Source organism: Lepidochelys kempii, chromosome 1 (genome assembly GCF_965140265.1).
Source record: "Lepidochelys kempii isolate rLepKem1 chromosome 1, rLepKem1.hap2, whole genome shotgun sequence".
NCBI classification, from domain to species: Eukaryota; Metazoa; Chordata; order Testudines; family Cheloniidae; genus Lepidochelys; species Lepidochelys kempii.
The window spans coordinates 341210669-341235426 of record NC_133256.1 but is presented as its reverse complement, the minus strand read 5'-3'; the positions used below and the strand labels follow the sequence as shown (position 1 = coordinate 341235426).

Below are 24758 nucleotides of genomic sequence, written 5' to 3'. Positions count from 1 at the left end.
GGAGCAAGAACCAGATGGGAGGGAACAGAGTACGGGAAGCACATGGAAAGCTTTTAATCTCCATTCCCTATCCGGCTCACCCAATGACAACAGAAAGCTGCCTTTATTGCTCCTTTTCATCTCCCCCACCTTAGGAGTCCATGCCCTCCCCTCCCTTCCAGCGGCTGGATCACTGGAGAAAAAGGCAGAGAAGAGATGTCTCTTACTGTACCTGGTGCTGCTTCCCAGTGTGACCTCTGCTAGAATGCTGCCTCTCAGCTCCCTGGGTCTGTCCTATTGGCATATCACCACAGCAGTGATCCCCACCCCTACAGTTTTGAAGGGAAGGATCTGGGATCCAGGCCCAGCTCCCTGTATGTGTCGAGGTTTTATATGGTAAGGACCAGATCGTGAACCCTTTACTCACACTGGCTTATTTACACTATACACACCAGTCCTTGAATAGAGATGGTCACAAATGGTATGTTGGCAAACCCTGCTTCCTGAAATCTCAGCCCAAACTCTGATGTGTTGTTCCCTGGAACAATTTTGCACCAAGATGTTAGAGAAATAAAGGCAGAGAACAAACTTCTTACTGCTTGCCACAGCTTCTGCAAAAAGAACCTGTATCACAAAACTAACAAGACAGTGTTTCCTCATCTGAATTTGGACTTCTTATATAAGGGTCTCCCGATATGAGTAGAGGTTGCACCACTCAGTCCAAAGTTTGAATCTGTACATGGACTTTCCCGAAGTTCAATGGAATTTGGATATAGATCAGGCCCATCTTTGCAATTAAGGACCATCACATATTTAGTAAGTGTGTGGTTGGGCACATTTTACTCACACTTGAACACTGTATGTGTCATAAATATAAAGGGAAGGTAAACACCTTTAAAATCCCTCCTGGACAGAGGAAAAACCCTTTCACCTGTAAAGGGTTAAGAAGCTAGGATAACCTAGCTGGCACCTGATCACAATGACCAGTGAGGAGACAAGATACTTTCAAAGCTGGGGGAGGGGGAGAAACAAAGGGTCTGGGTCTGTCTGTGTGATGCTTTTGCCGGGGACAGAACAGGAATGGAGTCTTAGAACTTAGTAAGTAATCTAACTAGATATGCGTTAGATTCTGTTTGTTTAAATGGCTGAGAAAATAAGCTGTGCTGAATGGAATGGATATTCCTGTTTTTTGTGTCTTTTTGTAATTTAAGGTTTTGCCTAGAGGGATTCTCTATGTTTTGAATCTAATTACCCTGTATGGTATTTACCATCCTGATTTTACAGAGGGGATTCTTTTTTACTTTTTCTTCTATTAAAATTCTTCTTTTAAGAAACTGAATGCTTTTTTCATTGTTCTCAAGATCCAAGGGTTTGGGTCTGTGGTCACCTATGCAAATTGGTGAGGATTTTTATCAAACCTTCCCCAGAAAAAAAGGGGGTAAGATTTGGGAGGATTCTGGGGGGAAAGATGTTTCCAAACGAACTCTTTCCTAATAATAATAATACCAGTGTTAGACGTTTGGTGGTGGCAGCGAAAGTCCAAGGGCAAAGGGTAAAATAGTTTGTACCTTGGGGAAGTTTTAACCTAAGCTGGTAAAAGTAAGCTCAGGAAGTTTTCATGCAGGTCCCCACATCTGTACCCTAGCGTTCAGAGTGGGGAAGGAACCTTGACAGTATGTATGTAGATTTTTGCAATTAATATACTTAGATAATTGTCTGTGGGCCTAATTCATCCCCGGTGTAATTCCTGGCTTTGTTGGAGTTTCGCCAGTGATGATTATGGCTCTCTATGTCAAATAACAGAGGCTTGCTTCAAGGCACAAGCTCATAAATATGCATTCAGTATCTTTTGATAAAAAGTTGCACAAAAAGAAAAGCAGCTGAGTGCAACATAAACTTCCAGATGTCACTGAGAACAAAAATATTAACAGGAAGAGCCATGACTTCCTCACTGCATCAGCTACACAGCCACCAGACATAGAGAAATCAATTTATCCAAGAGACACAATCATTTGCAACATAAATATCTGTTTTCAGTGCCCTGGAAAATATATGGCTAAAATAAACAAACACTGGGATGGAAATGAATTGGCCAATGCATAAGAGCAAAATTCTCTCTGATGTAACTCCACTGAAGTGAATAGAGTTATATCAGGGACTCATTTACCTCCATGCTCCTGGAAGATGAAACAGCATCTGTCTTTCCTGTAGTGCAAGGCTTTCTCTTTGGCTGACAGTGTCTCTTGATCAGTGGGACTGCATATAAAGTTCAAACACAGTGCAGAATCTCTCATGAGACAAATGGCATCAAGACAGGTGTTAAAAGGGCATGGATCCAGGTGGCCCATTAAATCCAGAGCAGCTTTGTAATGACAGATTTTTTTATGCCTCAAAGGCTCCTATGATATCTGGAAAGGTTTCTCTTCTGTAGTGAGCTGCAGCAGCACTTCCAACCACTTTTATGTTTAAGAATGGCAATGACCTTTGGTTAAATACTGCGATTCCTTGGTTTAAAACAAACAACCCAAAAACCTTCCCTAAAATTACAAAGTGCAGAAAAAACAGCATTCAACAGGCACAGCAGTGAAAGATGACACCAATGCACGTTGCAAAGTACTGAAGCAGAATCTCCTACCAAAATGGCTCCAGCATAGAGGACCTGATCTAAAATCTAAGGCTCTGTGACATACCAGGGTGGAATCCAGACCAGTGGGGAGCTGAGTCACCCCTGCCCTATAACTTTGGGTGCCTTGCAATGCCTTGCTGCTGTAGCCTCCAACCTGGACTGCTCACAAACAGAGCCAACACGCAGGTCACTCCCAGATGTGTTTGTGTAATTTCACATCACCAGCATCGGTTATACTGCAGGGTGACCTCAACACACTCCCAGTCCCGGATTTTCCCCCTGAAGTGTATGTCTTGTACTGCCCAGCCCTCTCCTGGACAGTCCAAAAATAAGAAGTCTGTTATTCCTTTAAGAGAATAATACACAACAGCTTATTACCTGAAACAGAGTTACCCCGACACTTTAACTTAACTATGCTGGATTAGATAAAACAAGTTTATTAACTACGAAGAGATAGATTTTAAGTGAGTACAAGCCATGAGGCATAAGAGTCAGAAATGGTTACAAGAAGAACAAAGATAACATGCTTTTTAGTGCCTAACTTAACAAACTAGATAAGATTCAAGCAAAATTTTTCACCACATGCTTCCAGCAAGGTTAAAACTCTTCAGGTCAGGATCCCTCCCACCAAAGCCCAATGGCTGTTTTCCTTTGTCTTCTTAGGTGTGATGCCAGGGAGAGACAGGGATGTCTTGGGGTGTTTGCCCCACCTTTTTATAGTTTTTTAGCACCTCTTTGAAAAGCATTTCCAGCTGAGAACCAGGAGACAGGCAGTCTGCTGGAGGAAGGCCACTCCATGCTGTTTTTTCTCTGAGATGCAGATCTCTTTGTCCCTGTCCCCTTTCTTGCCAAAGAATGGTCACTTGTTGACACCTGGCTGGGGCATCAGCTTGCTCTTTGTCTTTGGGAAACTGGTTTAATCACTCTCTAGACTTATCTGGGAAACCTATTTCAGTCATTATTTCAGCTTATATTCATAACTTTACATATAATGTGGCTATATGCACTTTACCACGCTATTACTGATCAGCAAGTGATGAGTTTTCAAATTATACCTCACAAGGCATACCTTGTACAAAGACTATTACAATAGCGTGTAGGGTGTGAACACAGGGGTGTATTCCATCACAGGCTCATTCCATCCTGATATATCATTGGACCCAACTAACAAAAACAAATACATTTAAATAATTTAAGTTTATAAAAGAAGCCAACAATAGCCAAAAGTTCATTGAGCATTCCCTGTCCTGTAGTGGCAATTTAGCATCTTTTCCCCATAAAAGCCTTGGAGGTAGTGTAACGCAGACAGACCCCAGGGATCTCTGGAGCTTAAGGCATGAGCCTCTACCGCATGAGCTAAAAACCAGCTGGCTGTTAGCTAAGTCTGTAGAGCAGACTCATTAATCTCTCTCTCTCTCAGTGGTCTCGGTGCCACTAGATGGGAAGAACACCACACCCTAGGAGGTGTGTGGGTTATATAAGCATGGTCAGAGCATAAGGCTAGGAGCCAGGATTAATAGAGTCTATCACCAACTTTGCAACTGATGAACTGAATCTCCTTGAGCATTTCACTGAGCCCAATATTTTCATGCTTGGGTGTCACATTTGGGCACCTTAATAAAAACAACCTGATCTTCACAGGTACTGAGCAGCAACAGCAGCAGCTTCATGAAACTTTGAGGAGGGATTTGAATCTAAATTGCATCAGAAGATATCCAGGGCTCAGACATCTACCAGGTCAAAGGAAATGGGAATCTAAGTGGTTTTTTGTTTTCCATTCCAACATGTATATGCTTCAAGGGCCTGCACAACTTTACTCCTTCCTACATCTCAGATCTTGCCTCTTATCATGTCTTCTCTTGCTTCCTTTGCTCTGCCAGTGATGCTGTCTATCCTCAATGCCCCTTTATTTCCTTCTCCCACTCCTGGCTTCATTCCTTCTTCCATGCTGCCAGGTCACAGGGCATCAGATCCCCACCGTCTTCTCCTTCTTCATCTCTCTCCTAAAAACCCATATCTTCAGCAAGGATCTGAGACACTAGCCAACTAACAGATGCCCTACCATTTTGGAAGACAGGTTGCATAGGAAATGTACAAACTGAGATTTTCAAAGGGACCTAAGGGAGTAATGTGCCCAAATCCCACTGAAATTCAATGGGAATTGAAGCCCAGCTCCTCAAAGATATTTAGGAACCTAACTCCCATTGAAATCAGTGGAAGTTAGTTGCTTAAATACCTTTAGGGATCTGGGCCTGAGTGCTTAACTGCATTAAATAAACACCTTCCATCAAGTGCATTTTGCCTTATCTGTGCCTACTTTTAGATTGCAAGCTCTTCTGGGCAGGGTCTGTGTGACATTTCCCCGGGTACCCAGGGCTGTGAGGCACCTGCTTGTGCCTGCTCTTAGTGTGAGGAAGTCTTGTCTGTGCCTGCTTGTCTGTGCCTGTCCCCAGCCCCAGCAGCCACGGGCAACACAAGTGCTCCCTTCTAGGCCTACACAGGCCCTGTTGGCACTCTGCAGCCTAGCGAAAGGTACACTGTGGTCCTGGAGCCCTCCGAGCATTCTCCTGTTCCATTGGACGCTCGAAGGGTTCTCAGATCCGCTGCATCCAAAGGAACAATTCGCCTCAGTTTACCAGTTCCACCTCAGATTACTGCTCCGCTTAACACACAGCACTTAGATACGTTTGCAGTGAAATTAAGTGTAAGTTTACGTAACAAAGCAGAGAGAGTCAAGTAACAGCAGTATTGGAAACAAATGGTGACAGAAAAGTAAAACCGTAGGACGCATTTTAGAACCTAGACTTTGTTGACTAGATACGTGCCTGCCTTGTAGAGCAATGCTCACCCCAAGTCCTTTCAGCATTTGCCAGCCACTGTGACCCCACTTTCCTACAACAAACATGGTGTCAGCTTGCCTCCTCCGTGAACAATCCTGTGTGCTTCCTTGTATCCCTAGCAGCCCTTTGTCTTTAGTCAGAATCAGGACACACCCTGCTGTTGTTTTGTTCCCTGTACGTTTTCTTTCTTGTAGGTTTCACAATTTTCCCACGGATATCTGGGTTGTGTGAAAATAGGCAACTGTTGTAAGACATACAATATAAATATGGCCAGACACAGAGATGAGAGTCTGTTACCGCCTGCCTGAAAGGAACATGTCCAAGGTTTGTCATCTCCTGGTGTCCTACCTTAACTCCCAGATCTTCAGAACATAATTTCCAGTATGGATATATATCTTTGTCAATATTATCTGTGTATACATTTTGCAATGATTATGCCGACCAGTGGACTACTGGCTCTCAGTCGAGACTTCACATGCCACTCTTTGGTGAACAATAATGCACATATTTGACCCAGGAAATCCCTGGAAAGCCCTGGGCACCCCTCTGCCGGTTGGCATCAAGGGATCCCTCAATCACAGTCTGTCACTATTTGTGTCCGGCACAGAGCTGAGAACATTGTTGGGACTTAATGAACAATAATCTGTTAAGGAAGGGACATAACTTCAGAGTCTTCTCTAATGGAATAAACCAAGATTCCCCCAATTAATTTTATTCCCTTCTGAACTAACAGAGGCTTCAGTCTGAGTTGTGGCTCCTTTAAAGGATTCACTGAAGAAGAAGACACCCTGGCTACGAATAAAGCTGAACTAGAAAGTATTGCTTTCAATCGAGGCGGTGAGTTTTAAGATCCTAAGGATCTGGTGGCATCCATTGTTTTCCACCTAAATGGATTGATTTCCCTACATTTTCCAAAATCATTTAAAATATATTATGAAAGGGTCAATTTTAACACTGTATAAACAAACATAGTCCACATTTTCTTTAAAAAAAACCAACAAACCACAGTGAACTGTCGAATTAATTGTTTTAGAAGTATAAAAATCTGCTTTTACTAACTGTGTAACACCCTGCAGAGCTTGTGATAAAAGAGACTCCTCAGGTAGGTTGATTTCTAAGACAGTCACCTGAATTATTATTATTTATTATTGTAGCATCTCACAGCCCATGTCATGGACCAGGATCCCATTGTGCTAGGTGCTGTACAAACAGAACACAAAAAGATTCCCTACCTCCAAAAGCTTGCAATTAAGTATAAGGCAAGTGACAACAGATGGCTACAGGTGGATGGGGGAATATAAGGAAATAATGAGACAATGGTCAGCGTGGTAGGTAGTGGCCAGCAATTAGTCTAATGATTAAAATAAATAATGGTCAAACGCAACAGTAAATACAAGAAATTCTTGAACAATAATTATGACCTGATTTTGCAAATACTTATGGATGCGAGTAACTTTACACATGTGTGTAATCTCATTGGGACTGTTCTCATGCTTGAAGACATGTGTGAAAATGGTTTCAGGACTATGGCCTATATAAGTCATTCCACTTTCAAAACTGTAACAATGCGTGCATTTGGAGCTGGAAAACCGGCTATTCCAGTGTTTTCTCTCCACACCTAAGTGTAAACCCCCCTCAAAAATATATCTTACACCAGAGCAGTGATTACGGTAAACAGTTCATTCAGTTTTGAACAATTCTGCCTGTTTGAGAGAGATTTCCCAGGCTTCTTCAAACAGAGAAACGGCTGCGCCTGGCTGTATCTCTAAAAATGTAATGAACGTTTTAAGTCATACTGCTGTATCTCAGAGACACCGAGGCAATTTGCACCTAATTTGAATAAAAATGAAACAACGTGACTTGGCTCAGCTAATTCTGGAGCAATACATGCTGGGATCTATAGCCTCAGCACCCAGGAGCCCACAGTAAAGATGAGGGCTTTTCTAGGCTACCTTTTAAACACTTCATGGTCTTGAAGGCCCCAGCGAGCCCAGCCAAGCTGTGCATGATAGAGGAATTATTCTACGGAATACAATCGTTTTTAAAATTTGTTATTAAAAGATGCTACGAATGCTTATAAGGATCTCAGCCCACGTTTTACGCACAAGTAGCAATGCAGAAAGGCACACATCTATAACAGCCACGAAACATGTATATCTTAGCATGTATATGCTTACCTGATTCCTCTGCTTCTTTGACCATCACCGCACAATAAGGATTAATCACCTCCCCTTGCGATGGCAGGTAGGGGCCGCTGTCATAGTTTGATAAGCCAATCCGAAGAAAGGGTGACATGACAGATCCTGTGTCGAGGAACAGAGAAATGATAATTGGGGGAGTTGAAAAATTCCCTTTGTTTTAACTAGTGTTTGATCACTGGTAGCCGGCAAACTCGCAGCTACTCATCCATCCGAACCGGGCCTCTATGATTTCCTCTTAGAATCATAGACTATTAGGGTTGGAAGAGACCTCGGAAGGTCATCTAGACCAATCCCCTGCTCTAGTCCAATCTTCTGCCTGGCAAGATACTGGACTAGCACAAAACTGCCATGAGGCTACACATGAGTGAGGTAATGTAACCTGATGTGTTGATTTCAAGGCGTGACTTAACGGGTCCCAAGGCATTTGCTGGACATGCATTCAGCTGGCTTCAGAGTACCACCGATCCAACACCAGCTCCCATATAACTACACATTGGAAGTACAGCAGTAGTGAAACCAAGGCATATTGATGGGATAACCTCTCCTGTAGTTTATGTGCAGTCACACGCTCACAAAACGGAGCGTTTTGTGGGGAAACACTGAGCTTTGGGAACACCAGTCTATTGGAAACCTGCAAGTGAAACATGACGCTGTGAAAAATTGAAGCGCTATTTATGTGCAATGTAGAAGTGATGCCAGGCATCCACATCACTGAGTATCTGACACTTATTTATTGGCCAACCTTTGAAGCAAAAATTCTGCTCATTGGATCCAGATCTTTCAAGGAGGAGAACACTTATGGAATCATAGATTCACAGAAATGTAGGGCTGGAAGGAACCTCGAGAGGTCGTCGAATCCACCCCCTGCACAGAGGCAGGACCAAGCAGACCTAGACCTGACATATGTTTGTCTAACTTGTTCTTAAAAATCCTCCAACGATGGGGATTTCACAACCTCCCTTGGAAACCTATTCCAATGCTTAATTATCCATATAGTTAGAAAGATTTTCCTAATATCTAACCTCAATCTCCTTTGCTGCACATCAAGTCATTGCTTCTTTTTCTACTTTCAGTGGACATGGAGAACAATTGATCACCGACCTCTTTGTAACAGCCCCTTCCATATTCAAAGACTGGTATCGAGTCCCCCCTTGGTCTTCTTTTCTCAAGATTAAACATGCCCAGTTTTTTTTAACCTTTCCTTATAGGTCAGGTTTTCTAAATCTTTTATCATTTTTGTTGCTCTCCTCTGGATTCTCTCCAATTTGTCCAGATCTTTCATAACGTGTGGTGCCCAGAATTGGACACAATACTACAGCTGTGGCCTCACCAGTGCCAAGTAGAACAGGACAATTACCTCCTATGTCTTACCTATAACGCTCCGGTTAATACATCTGAGAATGATATTAGCCTTTTTTGGAACTGCATTATACTGCTGACTCAGACTGAATCTGTGATCCACTATAAGTCCCCAGATCCTTTTCAGTAGTACTAACCAGTTATTCCCCATTTCGTAGTGTGCATTTGATTTTGATCCTTAAATGTAGTACTTTACACTTGTCTTTACTGAATTTAGTTTTGTTGATTTCAGAACAATTCTCCAATTTGTCAAGGTCTTTTTGAATTTCAATCCTATCCTTCAAAGTGCTAGCAACCCCTCTCAGCTTGATGCCATCTACACATTTTATAAGCACACTCTCCACTCAGTTATCCAGAGTAATTAATAAAAACATCAATTATTTCCAGATCCAGGACAGACCCCTGCAGATCCCCACTAGATATGGCCTCTCAGTTTGACAGCAAGCTTTGGATAACTATTCTTTGAATATGGTCTTCCAGAACAAGCTACATCCCTCTATACCAATATTCCAGTCATGAGATTTATTCCACCAAGTCTTTGAGATGCCAATTAAGTCAGAGTTTAGCTTAAGTACAATACTTCCAGTTCTTCCTGTTTATTCCCCATGCTCCTTGCATTTATGTTTAGACATCTAAAGCCTGGTCTACATTACAGAGTTAGACCGATGCAAGGCAGCTTACTCCAACCTAACTATGTAAGTGTCGACATTTAAATTTCGCCCCCGCTGATGTAACTGCCCCACTATGCCAACGTAATAACTCCACCTCCACAGCGACGCAGAGTCAAGGTTGATGTAGGTGGGTCGACGCAATGTCAGTATAGACACTGCATTGCTTATGTCAACTGTTACTGGCTTTCAGGAGCCGTCCCACAGTGCCCCACACTGACAGTACAATCGGTACCAGTGCTCCTGGGGAGGATGCGCACTGACACAAGGAGCCAAGTGTAGACACGCACAAGCAATGTGATTACGGAGGCAGCTGTGTGCTGATTTAAGTTAGGTTGTGTAGATGTGACCTAAGACACATTAAGCCACTGTGACATACCGTACAGCTGAAGAGCAACTTATTTGTTCTCCTATTATAGCTCTTCTACAGCTTGCAGTGAAAAGATATAGCAAAGTGATAATCATGTCAACAGAATAACTCTTTATTTACAGATTATTGGGTTCCCATCATAGTAATATCTAGGTCCCATACAAAGAGTAAAAGCTCATGACTCTGGTTGGCCCCTCCAATATCTCCCAGTCCACTTCAGCTGCCAGTTTAAGACCTTACATCTAGTTGTCAGAGCCTTTATTGGCTCAGGTCCTACCGACATAAGACAGTGAATTTCCATCTATGAACTGCCTAAAACAGTGTGATTCTCTGGGATAATGAAGGTCACAATGCCCAGTAATAAGCGTGTCAGAGCTGGAGGCAAAGCATTCCCAGTTAAGGGCATCTGAACTTCTACAAGAGATTAGCTGAATCCACAGTCTGACCAATTTTAGAAAACACTGAAAAATCTTTTTCATGTGATAAAAGTTTTCCCACCCTAACCAGAACAACATTCACAAGAACCAGCACCACCTCTCACTTATACACACAAACACCCTCTCCCGAGCAGAGCATCTGATAAGCTGAAACATAAGAAGTGCCAGAGACTGTATGAAATTCACTAGGGACTTTGGTGTTGCTAATCTATTTTTGCACAGAAAGTGCTCAGATATGGTCATGGGCAGCAGTACAAAAGCCTAAAATAAACAGAATTGGCACATGCGCACGGTCCACAAATGGCAAACCTGGCCTGTAACCTCCTGCTGCCTTTTGAACTGCTTAGTTGCAGCATCAATCAACAGGTTGCCCTGTGCTCTCAAGGCGAAACCTGGCCTTTCATGGACTATAAGTGGAAATAAATCTCACAGTCCAGAACTGACAGCTGAGTTCAGCCAACCACCAGTGCTCCCATAGACTGACAGCAAAAACAACCCTACTGACCTCAAAGGTCATGAAGGAGGATAGGGTAAATAAAGACATTTTTCTTACCTGTAAATGGAATTTTACTGATAGACAAGGTCAGTCTCTAACTCGATGGGTTTTCCTTTTCATCACATCTGCAGAAAACATGGAGCACTGTCACGGCTGTCTCTCATTGTCAGTGCTCCTGAGGCGGGGCTGCCTTTAAAACTCGGGGCTCTCTGTTTAAGGAGATGGGAGAAAGGAGAATGAATTGGGGGAGCTGGAGCAAAACCATGTCACAGCCACTTGCCAGAATGGCGACCGTCTTACCAGGCAATTTGGAGAGGCGAGATTCCATCCCCCCACGCTGTGCAGAAGTAGTGGGTGACTGCAACAGTCAGAAGGAGTCTCTGTAAGTACATGACTGTGCCTCACAACCCTAGCCTCTGGCAGATCCTCTTGCCATCTCAATATGGTAAGACCCTCTTCTTCCTGGTTTGGAACATGAAGACAAACATCTAAAATTAGGACTGGGTTTGAAACAAGATTTGGGGCAAATGCTCCGGGCCTGATTTTTCAAAGGCACGTAAGACTCACGGCTTAGCAACTGTGAAGTCTGCTCTTTTCTGGCACAGGCAATAGGGTGGTTTATTCGCTGCTAGATCTTTAAGGGGTTCGTCAAGGGATTTCCTCAGATAAGTCTTACCAGCGTAGGGACAATCCACAAGCTCGGTGTTTGTGTGAAGCTTCTCCTCCCAGTTTTAGCTAAAGTACCCTGGGATCTGCAGCTGTGTAGCTGCTAATCTGCCTGAGACACAGATTGAACTCTATGAGGAATCATGTAGGTGTAACGCCCAACAGACCCTGGTCACCAGCAGGCAGGATTGAACCAGGGACCTCAGTGCATGATCCTCTACAGTGTGAACTAATAGCCAACTGGCTGTTAGCTAAGGCTATGGAGCAAACTCATTAATCTCTCTCTCTAAGTGGTCTTGGTGCCACTAGATGGGACAGAGCACCACACCCAGAAGGTATGTGTGTTACACAGGCACTTAGGTACTATGTTTAATACAGTGGAAAGCCTTTGGATATCTTGAGAGATGCCTCATGCCTCAGAGAAAGAAAGCACCATAAGCTCTTCATAAGACACCAGGCAGTGCACCGATGATGGTCAGACTGTGCCAGGTGAAAATCTGAAAGCTCCTAGGGTCACTTCAAAAGACTACCCACATGCTTCTCTATAAGATCTCAGTGTGTGATGTTGCCCGCAAGTGGGAGAAAGTATTTTCGGAAGCATCTGTGACTTGTAGCTTCCACAGGAATCGCTGGGGAGGGTAAATCACAGGCTGGAGTATCTGAAATTAGTTTCTGTACTGCAGAATAATACAGGGAATTAGCATCATCCATCTCCTCAGGTCTTGAGTGATATATCTCTGGAGTTAGCTTCAGCAGCTTGGAGATACATCAGTATTAGAAAGATAGGTCCTTGAGGGAAGCTGGTGAGGCATCCCCATTATCGACTCAGGCTTGGATAGGTTTGCATGGCAACAAACAGGATGGGAACAGATATGGCGCAGCACCAAGAGCCCGGTGAGTAGCAACCCCCTCCAAAGTTACTTATTAGGAAAGGGGTCCATGATATTAAAGAAGCTGGGGCATCAGGAAGAGGAGTGACTTAGCCTGGATTGATGGGAAAACCCAATCCAAATAGACAGCAGTCTCACCGCAAGAAACAAATGCATTGTTCTTCTTTCTTTGTCTTCAACTATTTGAACATTTCCTACCCCCGTGAAATAAGTGGCCTAGCTAAACTGGGAGGGGAAAAAACTAACTTGAGGAATTCTGGCAGCAAGATTTAAATATAAATGCCTGTGCCAAATAATGGGCACCAGGGCAAGCTAACAGGACCCTGAAGACAGCCTGGGGCTGGCACTGAAAACGTCTGCAATCTTCTGCTCATGCCTGTTGAAATATGAAGTAAGTAGAAACCCATCTCCTTAGAGGTTGCCCACTTGGAGTGAGGAGATGAGTCTGTTGTATAAATAGCACAGCAGGAGTTTGGTTTCGCTTTGCATTTGTTTGAACCATCAGTTCTCCATTTTTTTCATTCTACTAATGACCTGGCAAGAGAAAGATCCCTTAATGGATATATGTCCCAACACCCTAATTCCCAACTGTTTGGCTCTCAAAACAATCCACTCTGTGGACCGTCAGGAAGGGCCGTGATCACCATTAAGTGGTCCAATGACCCCATGCTGAGCAGCACTGGCTTACAGTCACTGCATGATGGCAGGGGATGGCTCATTTGATGATTACCTGTTCTGTTCATTCCCTCTGAAGCACCAGGCACTGGCCACTGTCAGATGACAGGATACTGGGCTAGATGGACCTTTGGTCTGACCCAGTATGGCTGTTCTTATGATTAAAAAGTATAATATAGTACTTTGGAAATCTTTGAGCATGAAAATCAACAAAGCAGTCTAAATATTGTTCTATATCTTCTTGGCACAAAAATACCCCAAATGCAACTAAATAATTTTCTCAAATATTTAGAAAAACTTCACTTAGGTGAAAAGTATTGGGCTAAATTCATCACTAGTGTAATCCACTGAAGTGATGCAGTTACTTTAGCAATGAACATGGCCCATCATGTTGACAGCAAAGGTCAAAGTTTTTAAAAAAATCCGTTTTGAAGAGTTATAAGATCTCAAATCAGTACCAGACTTAGGGCCCACCCCTCATACACCATCAGCATTAGGAACGAGGTCTGTATTCCACTGGAGAGTTGAAAACCCTCCGTTCCAATGAAAAATACCATTTATTGTAGCCCTGGTTGACTGCACAGTAACTAACCTCAACAGCATGTCACTATATTCTATTGAAAATCAATTTTAGGGATTCTTACCATATATTAGTTATAAAGAATTGGAGCCCTGGATTGGGAATATGCAGGGAACTTCCCATAAGCCGATCATTGAAATGTCATGGCAATCAAGCAGTCATCAGCAAAGGAGAGAGGATATTTTACACTGCTATGTGGGCCCTTTGCAGCTGAAGGAAACAAATCGTATCTGGGGACGGTTCATCAGGGATCTGCGTGAGTCTTTTGTGTTGTGTGCACTAACTTTCTATTCCATTTCTTTACAAAGAACAATAACTACAGGCTCACTTTTTCTCCCCGGTAAGACCACAGAAATGTGTGAAGTCCCCACAGAAGTGTCTGGGGGGAGACAGAGAGCAGGCACCTGATAACTTGATGAAAGCAGAGGGCATATAGTACATACCCAGTCCTGGCACAGGGGAGGGCTGGATGATCTAATCCTTTGCTTCATATCCAACTTCTAACATCCTCCTATTTTCTGTAGCTAAATGCCAATATAAAAACACTTCTTTATTAACCACTCAGAAAGCGTGAAGCTGGATGGGACTGGACCTCTGGCAGATATCGTGGCATGGTGCAGGAGAGCAGTAGATGCCAGTTGCACCCAATGGCCCCCATTGCGACATTAAGATGCAGCTCCTGCCCCCTGAAGAGCTTAACCTCCAAGCTTACAAGGAAGACAGAGGTAAGGAAGCACCATAGTCTCCATTTCACAGATGGGGAACTAAGCATAAAGGGATTCAGTGACTCACCCAACATTACACAGGAAGTCTGTGGTGGAGTTGGGAATTAAACCCAGCTCTCATAGTAAGACTATGTAACTAAGACACTTATATGGCGCCTATCAACAGGCTATCTGAGCACCTCAAAGCCTTTAACAAATGTATCCTCTCAGCACCCTGGTGAACTAGGGCAGTGCTATTACCCCCATTTTACAGAAGGGGATTGAGGTACAGAGAGACTAAGGGCAGGGGTGAAAGTAATTTAAAGGACTTACCGGTACACCAGAGTCCTGAGCGGGGGAGTGGCCTCAACTGGAAGAGGCGTGGCCTCAACTGGAAGAGGCGGGGCCTTTAAATCAAGATTTAAAGGTCCCGGGGCTCCAGCTGTGGCTAGGAGCCCCAGGGCCTTTAAATCAGCCCGGAACTATAGCTGCAGAGGCGGCTGAGAACCCTGGAGCTCAGGGGCGAATTAAAGGGCCTTGGGCTTCAGCCGCCATGGAGCTCTGGGCCCTTTAAATCACTGCGGGAGCCCTGCCGCTTCTACCCCGGGGCTCTGGCAGCAGGCTCGGGCAGTAATTTAAAGGGCCGGGGCACCTGCCGCTGCGGCCCTTTAAATCACTGCTGGGGAAGCCGGTCCGGTACGGCACGCCAGACTGGACCGGCTTACTTTCACCTCTGACTAAGGGCCAGATCCACAAAGGAACTTTGGCATCTAAGTCCCCGTTTTAGGGACCACTGCAATCCACAAACCCCCCTCAGCTGCTGCCTAACCCGATGGGTGCCTAAACTCACTCGGCACCAACATTTTTGTTGTGAAAGTCGCGTTGGTGCCTACGTTTCTGCTTCTGAGAATAGGCACTGCTGCTCGAGGCAGGTGCCTTGGCCCGTCTCCTACCGCAGCCCCAGTGCAGCCCTCACGCCTGGGAAGATAGGAGGGGCAACACTTTCTTGACTATATTAGGAAGCAATACACTTAATGGTCTTAAGCAAATGAACGGGGGAGGTTTAGGTTGGATATTAGGAAAAACTTTTTCACTAGGAGGGTGGTGAAACACTGGAATGCGTTACCTAGGGAGGTGGTGGAATCTCCTTCCTTAGAAGCTTTTAAGGTCAGGTTTGACAAAGCCCTGGCTGGGATGATTTAATTGGGGATCGGTCCTGCTTTGAGCAGGGGGTTGGACTAGATGACCTCCTGAGGTCCCTTCGAACCCTGATATTCTATGATTCTATGAACGTGAACAGCGTGGAATGTACAGACTAAGGCCCTTATTCAGCAAAGCACGTAATCACACGCTTAGCATGGTTGACTTCAGTGGGGCTTAAGCATGTGCTGAAGTGTTTTGCTGAATCAAGGTCTACCCAAGGGGAGATTTTAAACATTTCAGCTCTTTTTTCAGGAGCAAAACTCACAGTGTATGGAGCGGATGGGATATATTTCCAGCCATATTGATATGGCATACATTATCTCCCTTTTGCTGGCAAAACTACACAGGACCGGCCTACCACATTTTGGCACCTGAGGCGGGGAGCTCAAATGACACCCCCCTGCCTCCTCGCTTGGGCCAAAACTTTGAAACTCTGGGTCCTAGTGGCACCCCCCCCCACCCCAGTCTGGCACCTGAGGCTGCCACCTCAGTTCGCCTCATGGTAAGGCCAGCCCTGAAACTACAGCTGCAAAAATCTGAGTATTTGTGCCTTTAGCTTTCTAATCTGTGACCACAAACAGATAGAGGAGGTGAAAAATGTAACCCACAAAGGGATGCTTCCCAGCTGAAAGACACTTGGACACATGAATAACTTTACACACCAGGAGTAGTCCTGTGACTTCTGAGCTCCCAAACGGAGTTCAACAGGATTTCTTCCAGTGAATAAAGATGACCACATGAGCATAGACACGGGTTCCGTGCGTGCTCCAGGGCTGGAGCACCCACAGGGGGAAAATGCTGGGTGATGAACACCCACCGGCAGCCCCCCATCAGCTCCCTCCTACCCCCCAGTGCCTCCCACCCACCAGTGGGTCCTGCCGATCAGTGCCTCCCGCCCACCGCAATCAGCTATTTCGCGATGCGCAGGGACGCTGGGAGGGAGGGGCAAGGAGCGAGGGCATGGCGTGCTCAGGGGAGGGGGCAGAACTGGGCAGGAAGAGGCAGAGCAGGGGTGGGGCCCTGGGGGAAAGGGTGGAGTGGGGGCAAGGCCTGGGCCAGAGCCGGGGGGCTGAGCACACCCCGGCACTTTGAAAAGTCGGCGCTTGTGAGCATGTGCATAAATCCTGCAGGATCAGGGTCAAATTTTCTCTCTCCCTGTCCTGAAATTCAGTAGAGAACATGTTAGGAATTACTGTCTGACTTATGTAAATAATTCCCTTCTGTCATTTTCATTTTAGGGGTATTCATCGACTGGTACTGCAAAAGAGCTAAAAACAATATTTTTAATAAGAGAACATCTGAAAGCATTTTGGGTGAGACATTCCCTTTTTCAGACTGCCTTGGGCAGTGGGAGGAGGGCTGGAAAGGGAATTGGAATAGCTATTTAATTTCCCTTTTCTCCACAGCCAGCCACTGAATTTGCAGCCCGTGGCTTCGAGGGGGCGGAGGAGGAGTGAGAGGGAGTGGAGGGGAGTTGTCACTTCTGGGAATGTTACGGAATGAGACTCTATGCGGTGAAGACCTCCAAGAAGTTTACAATCAAATTTGATTTCCACGCCTCGAGGATTCCTAACCCAGCACCAGGCAAACACCCCCACTGATCTGTATACAATTCAGCCAGAAAATGCACTGAATGCTTCTGCCATGTGGAAAAGATGGTACAGGGTTCAGAGTAGCCCACTGCAGCATTCAGGAGATGGGTAATTTCCCTTTAAATGGTTTGTGGATCATCTAGTGATGCTCTCCGTGTTCTATGTTTAGACATCTGCCAGAGCTGCAGGGTATGAACGTAGCTAGGCCTTGCATGCTTTATAAGGCTAGTACACAGGGTTATTTGGACTCCCCCATGCTCATGTGATGTCACAGAGGCCAGAAATGTTTGTTAGATCACCCAGTGTGACCTCCTGAATATTACATTCATCTTATGTTCCTTGTGTGAAGAAGAAAAGACACAGCACCTAGACTGAGCCAAATCCCCAGCTGGGTTAAATTAGTTCCAGTGACGTTAATGTAACTAGGCAGATACTGCAGTTGAGGACCTGACCCGTGGCTTCAGCCCATGCTACAGGCGGAGGAGAGGCAGATCTCAGGGGCTGAACAATGGACAGCTGGAGACATATCTAATGGTGTTTGGGAGCCTTAAAAAGACACTGAAATGTTAAGGGAAGGATTAATGCTCTTCATCCTCAAGAGATGGACTTCCAGCGAGATAAGGATTATTCCATGCAAAAGGGATCTTTCCCAGATGCTGGATACTTGCCTTGTTCCATAATATGCAATGGGAATATCTCTAGCAGTTAATCTGCCTTTGGAGACCAATAATTTTTACGGGCTGGTCTGAATCCTCTGCTACTTCTGCAGACACCAGGGAGGGGCAAACCAGGAACACCAATAGGGGAATTGCAAAGATATTCAGTGACTAAAACCTTGCCGAATTCCCTGTCTACTAAGCAAGTGTATAACCATTTCTTTAGCCATCATTCCACCTCTGACGCACTACACACAAACACATCCTTACCTATTCAAACAGAAAAATGTACAAACACTAGATTTACTTTCCTCTATTTCTGCTGCTTGTTTATTTTTTGCCTTTTTCTCAGCTATGCATTAGGAGAATTGACTGGTCAGTTTTGCTTTTGTTTCTAGTTAATTTCACTTCCTGCATTAGCCCAATACTGCAACATGTGGGTGGCAAAAACCACAGGGGAATATTTAATTGTCTAAAAACAACTATTTCCACTGGATCTTTTTTCATTTCATGGAAATATTTCTCATGGTCAGTTTTCTTCTAAGAAAATTTGACCCGATGGTGGATCTTTTCATATAGCTTTTTAACAGCAGTTGCATTCCATGTAGTGATGAGGGAAATCTCTTACACTGAGATACAACTGTGGTACCTTTCATTCTTTTGTTGTCTTGTTCGTTAGCCTGGTGGTTCCTGTATTTCTATAAGATTTTGGTATTGGTTAACAGACTTCCTGCTGTGTTTACTTTTAAAAAAAATGACACAGCTGGAGTTTTGCCTCAACCAATATCTAACCACCTTAAGTCAGAGTGGCATCTATTTCATAGCACTTCCTGCCCACATCGGCTTCTGTATTTTTTTTTCACTCTCAATCAAAAGCAAAAGAAAATGCAAGAGGGGGAAAAAAATAAGATGGGCTTGATGTTTAAAAATCCTCCATTTTGCAGGCCCAGTTTTGAATCCACACTCTATTCTGGACAGAAATATGGACCTCTAGCTCCCTGATCTCTCCCATAAATCAGGCACAGTAGTTAGATAATGGACATGCTTAGGGTGACCATGTATTCCTGAAAAGTGGGACCAAGATTATCACACAGAGGAACTGAAATCCATATTTTAGTACTCAAGTATGCTTATTTAGGAGCCTAAACTAGGATTAAGGAGCCTAATTTTAGGCCCTGTTTTAGTCTGGGAATGTCCCTGTTTTCAGGACCTGCCCCCAGTGTTTTGTCCCAGTTTTTGTAATGCCCCTGTAGAGTGGACACCACAAGGTGCTCCCAGCCAGCTAGCTGATCAAATTGAAGGCAGACTGACAGAACACAGGATCACCTCAAGAACATCCCCTAAGACTGTCATGTTCCACGCTCTCTCCACCCCTAGACTTTCCAGGAAACCTGCATCCTCTGTACAAGAGTCCTTGAACCAGCTGAGCATCTAGCCCAGTATTACTGAACACTTTTGCATTGCTGAGACTCAATTATACTATCATTTGGTACCTTTAGTCATTCATCCTTGTCCACTTTCACTTGACCAGGTACCTTGTGGTTTCATCTTTACTCCCTTCAGCTAATTACCTTAAAGGCAGATGCATTTCTTTTGGGCCAGAGGAGCATCCTTTTGCACAGCTCCACACCTTCTATCTCCATCCTCAGCTAAGGTCTCCCATAGGTCTCTATTGCCCATAGCCTTGACTTTGAGCTCTCCTCCTATATCTACAAATCACCTCCACAAAGTTTCCTGGCGGCATCACTGCCATGACGTTGAGGTCCTGCCCTGTATCTGCATCTCCTCTTGTTGTTACTATTGCAATGCCCTTCTCTCTGTCTTTCCAGCTCCCAAGCTCTCCAGACTCTAGAATTCTGCCTGCTTTCTTACATTCCTAACCCATCAATCCCATCCACCAACAACTCCATCGGTTCCCCACTCATTCCAGGCTCCAGTTAAAAATGGCATTCTTTGTTTAGGAAACCATTTTGTAGCCCAATTCACAGCTCTCTGTCTAGTTAACACTGGCCTCCTTTCTTTCCTCTAGCAGAGTCTCACATCTGATCATGGCAGATCCTTCTGAACAACCTCCCTGTAGCTCTCTGCTTTGCGCATTTTCCAGCTCATCTCAGCTGAAGAGATATCTCTTCTCCTTTATCCATACCCACGAATGTCTCTCTCTCTCCTTCTGCCCTTATTTTCCTCTGTGACCTGAACTGAGTATGGTGGGATACAGACTGGATGAGAGGATCCAATATAAAATTAACTTCTAGGGTATTACATTCAGTCCAGGATGGCGAGAATTAGGCACTTTGTCACATTCCCTCCTAAAAGGGTGAGCTTTCCGCAGGTGAGTTTTATCCTGTGTGAAGAATTAAGCAAAGATCAAGCAGCTATGATCTACTGCCAACTCACAGGGAGGTCACTGCGTGGCTGTGTCAGTCCATGGGCTAGAACTGCTTCCACTGCCCTTCTGTGTCCCTTGGAGGCACCGGATCCAGGCTGTCACACATGAGTGGCTTCTGTTCTGGCCTTCTTCCTGCACTCCCCTCTATGTTGGCCTATGTAGGAAACATCCATCCCACCCCTACACAACATATCTCAGGACTTTTGTGACATGAAGGGCCTTGCCCCGGATCTTCAGTATTCATCATGGGGTGAATTTTGCCTTACTTTACTTACTTGTATAGTATGTATAGTATCTATAGTATACTTGTATAGTAACTTACTTTACTTGTATAGTATGATCTCATTCTTACTGTACAATGAATTGTCCAAATAGCCTCTGTGGTTACGCACTAGAACCGCTGATGGTAATTGCACAGGTGATCGTGACGCACTCAGGCACTCAGAAAGCGTGACTAGCTTCAGGGCTGCATTGCCTTCTATTCTGGCTCTACACTTCACCTGGGCTTTAAAGTTGATTGTTGGTCATGACAAAAAAATACACGTTTATAGTAAAGCAATGGTGCCTCACTACTGTGAGCAGAATATATTGAGTCAAACTTGTAAAAAATCCCAGAAGAGGTTTGCTCTGTAGGTCACAGAGGTCATACGTTGCTATGAAAAAAACCCTAAAAGTCATTATTTTTAGATGAAAGTCATAGTCATGTCAAACATACAGAGGTAGGACCAGATCTTGCAATGCATCCAGCCAGAGCTCTAGTAATTTCAATAGGAGTTAAGCATGTGCTTAAATGCTTTCCTTAGTGGGGATAACTTAAGCATATTCCCGAGTGCTTTCCATTATCAGGGCCTAATGAATTAACTTATGTATCACTTGGTAAGCTGGTGAATAAGATGAGGACATGATAACCATCTACAAATTTTGAAAGGCTACGGAGCCTGATCTAAAGCCCATTGAAGACAGTGAAAGGCACCTATTTATTTCAGTGAGATCAGATTCATAAACACCAAGTTTCAGAGAGGTAGCCGTGTTAGTCTGTATCAGCAAAAATAATGAGCAGTTCTTGTGGCACCTTAGAGACTAACACATTTATCTGGGCATAAGGTTTCGTGGGCTAAAACCCACTTCATCAGATACATGGAGTGAAAAATACAGTAAGCAGTATATATATGAAAAGACGGGTGTTGCCTTACCAAGTGGGGAGTCAGTGCTAATGCGGTAAGGCAACTCCCATCTTTTCATATATATACTGCTTACAGTATTTTTCACTCCATGCATCTGATGAAGTGGGTTTTAGCCCACAAAAGCTTATGCCCAAATAAATATGTTAGTCTCTAAGGCGCCACAAGGACTCCTCGTTGTTATATACACCAAGGAAGTATAAGAACAGATAGGAGGTTATAACTGGGAAACAGAACATTTACGCTGACCCTAAGAATGAATTTCCAGATAGTCAGATCTATTAGAGTGACGGAAGCACCAACACATTTGAATACAAATGGGACAATACACTAGAAAATACATTGTAGGGAGCAATTCTGCTTAGGCAGGGGTATGGGGTAAATCACTGAACGGGTCTTTTTCACCTCTCGAACTTTGATGATTCTATATTGGCTTAGGTGGTATCTTTACTAATTGTTACAGTTTTCACTCCTATGGCAAGCCCTTTTTTTTCTTTCCCTTTCTGTATTTTTAAATACAGGGGAAAAAATGAGGGAAACGGGTGGGTGGGAAGTGGCTGAAAAAGGAAGCTGGAGGGCAGGTGTTCGCTAGTTTACTGATGTGATAGATCTAAATAGAAACAGCGCTCATTACTGCTTTAGTGCAGGACGGGAAGGAAAGGGAAAACCTAGGCCTGGCTAAATTCCAGCTCTAGCTCTTTTTCACCCTTCTGGGCAAATAAGGGTGTTTCCCATAGTAGTGCTTGGGCCTTTATTTGATTTTTACAGGCAGCCACAGTATGGCCTTGCTTAAATTCCATTCACACACCAATACAAATCTGCATAGGCCTCAACCTGTTCATTTTGCACTAAAAATACTGTACCTGACTCTCCTCCGACTGGCCCCGATTCCCCCCATCATTGTCTTCAACAGAGTTATTCCTGATTTACATGGGTGTAAATGGGGCTGATTCTCCTCTGATTTACACCAGTGTAAATCAGAGGAGAATCAGGCCCATTGGTGCACAGAAGAGCCAAAGCAGCATCATGCTAATGCAGCATGTTAAAAAAACCCACAAATACACCGAATCTATATCTTAAAATCTTGGGATGAAATTCTGGCCCCATTGAAGTCAACAGGAGTTTTGCCATTGACTTTAACAGGCCCGAATTTCACCCTTGATTGTTATGCATTGTTTCATCACATGTGGTGTGCTTCAAAGGAAGAGGCCAAATTCTGAGTTCTGTCACAGCTGCATAAATTCAGAGCAAGCCTGTTGATTTCAGTGGAGTCCCTATAGATTTACACCAGGGAAACTGTTAGCAAAATTTGGCCTGGTACCATTTATATTTTTAATACGTTAAAAATGAAAAACATCTTGCTGGGCAGGCTATTTAGAAACCTGTCTAAGGGCCAAATTTGGCTTCGCAGCTATGGACACACAACCTCCCATTGAGGTTGACGGGAGTTACATGTGTGTTTCTGGCAGCAGAATTTGACCCTACATTTGGGTTAGGACAAAAGTGACACCGCATGTTGGGCTTGACTGTGATCTTTTTTACATCAATCTAAGTTAGGAGCAACTCCACCAAAGCCAATGAGTCATTCTGAGACCAGAATCAGGCCCACTGGGCCTTAAATCTACATGCACAGCTGAGTAAAGGTTACATGATCCACCCACATGTGCAATTCTCCGTGAGCCAAAGCCTGGTCCCATTGAATCGGTGGGAGGTTTACTATTCTATCCTGTTCTACGCAGGTTCTTATACTGTGCTCATCATTGTAGTATCTGAGCATAGAATCTGGGAGACTTCAGTGAGACCATGATTTGACATTAGAAAGAGCTGCACTGTGGATAGGTAGTGATATATGGTTATAATTAATAAAGAGGCTAAATCCTGTGGTCATTATTCCGGGAGGAAACCACTGGAGGTTTGCTTGTGTAACCCACACACCTCCTGGGTGTGGTGTTCTGTCCCATCTAGTGGCACCAAGACCACTTAGAGAGAGTTAGAATCATAGAATATCAGGGTTGGAGGGGACTTCAGGAGGTCATCTAGTCCAACCCCCTGCTCAAAGCAGGATCAACCCCAACTAAATCATCCCAGCCAGGGCTTTGTCAAGCCTGACCGTAAAAACCTCAAAGGAAGGAGATTCCACCACCTCCCTAGGTAACCTATTCCAGTGCTTCACCACCTTCCTAGTGAAAAAGTTTTTCCTAATATCCAACCTAAACCTCCCCCACTGCAACTTGAGACCATTACTCCTTGTTCTGTCAGTGAGTTAAATGAGTTTGCTCTACAGCCTTAGCTAGGAGCCAGCTGGCTTTTAGCTCATGCGATAGAGGCTCATGCACTAAGCTCCAGAGATCCCTGGTTCGATCCCGCCCGCCAGTGACCAGGGTCTGTCGGTGTTACACTTGAATAAGGAGTGAGTAAAATCTGAGAAAGGATCTTAGGATCTGGCCTAAGCTGTGGGTAAGTTTCTTAGCTGGTTTATATTTCCCCATAAATCATCAGACTACTTTATTACCTGACTCTTAAAAACCCCAAGTGTACTTAGCAGGCATCAGCAATTCAATGAAGGTGCTGTGATCTGTACACACACACATTAAACTGCCCCGGCTCCCCATGTTGGAGAAGTACAACATTACATATGCACTCTGAGCTAACATGCATGCTGATAATGATGCAGAAATGATCAAAATAATCAAATGCCATATAGGGTTACTGGCTGAGAGGCTTATGTCGACTGGACTTGGTTTATTTTTCTTCACAGACAGTGCCTGGTGCTATAACACAAACATGGAAAGAACTGAACTTCATGGCCTGAAAAAGCACATTTTTCTGAACCTCCATGTTTGTTTGCTCTGGAATGGAATATCTAGGCTATGGGTGATCTTTTACCTTTCAGCACAAAGAAGATATACCATCTATGTAGGTACTTAGATGGTCCTCAATACCAGAGCATCCATTCACAATATACTTATCCAGTCTCTAACCTCACTGTATTATGACCAACTGTGACCCAAGAGCCTCTTAATCTCAACTGGCAAGGGAGTGCAATGGGCAGTGCAGGGATCTCTTGGGTCGGATATGTACCAAAGAATGGCATGTAAGGTCTCAAATAAAAGCCGGCATCACACTGTGAAATGTATGTACATAAACTGTTTAAGGAGTTATGTATATACACTGAAAATACATTCTTAAAGTCTGTCTCAAGTCACAGGTCACTGGCAAAGGTAAAAAACAGGTTTCTTGTCAGAC

The 24758-nt window shown here is 44.2% G+C and overlaps 1 protein-coding gene across 4 annotated transcripts in view; it reads right to left on the bottom strand.

Moving 5' to 3' along the window:
• The window catches only part of PRKCQ (protein kinase C theta), an 89082-nt gene that overhangs the window by 57866 nt on the left and 6458 nt on the right, over positions 1-24758 (bottom strand). For 2 of the 4 annotated variants that reach the window (XM_073328833.1, XM_073328834.1), the window contains exons 2-4: positions 11277-11438; positions 11034-11185; positions 7623-7748 (exon numbers count right to left, since the gene is read on the bottom strand). The exons of 1 other annotated variant lie outside the window; for it this stretch is intronic. In XM_073328833.1, coding sequence (XP_073184934.1) covers positions 7623-7740 — 118 coding nt within the window. In that variant the 5' untranslated portion in view covers positions 7741-7748; positions 11034-11185; positions 11277-11438. The remainder of the gene's footprint in view (positions 1-7622; positions 7749-11033; positions 11186-11276; positions 11439-24758) is intronic. One more of the 4 variants, XM_073328835.1, reaches the window with a different exon arrangement.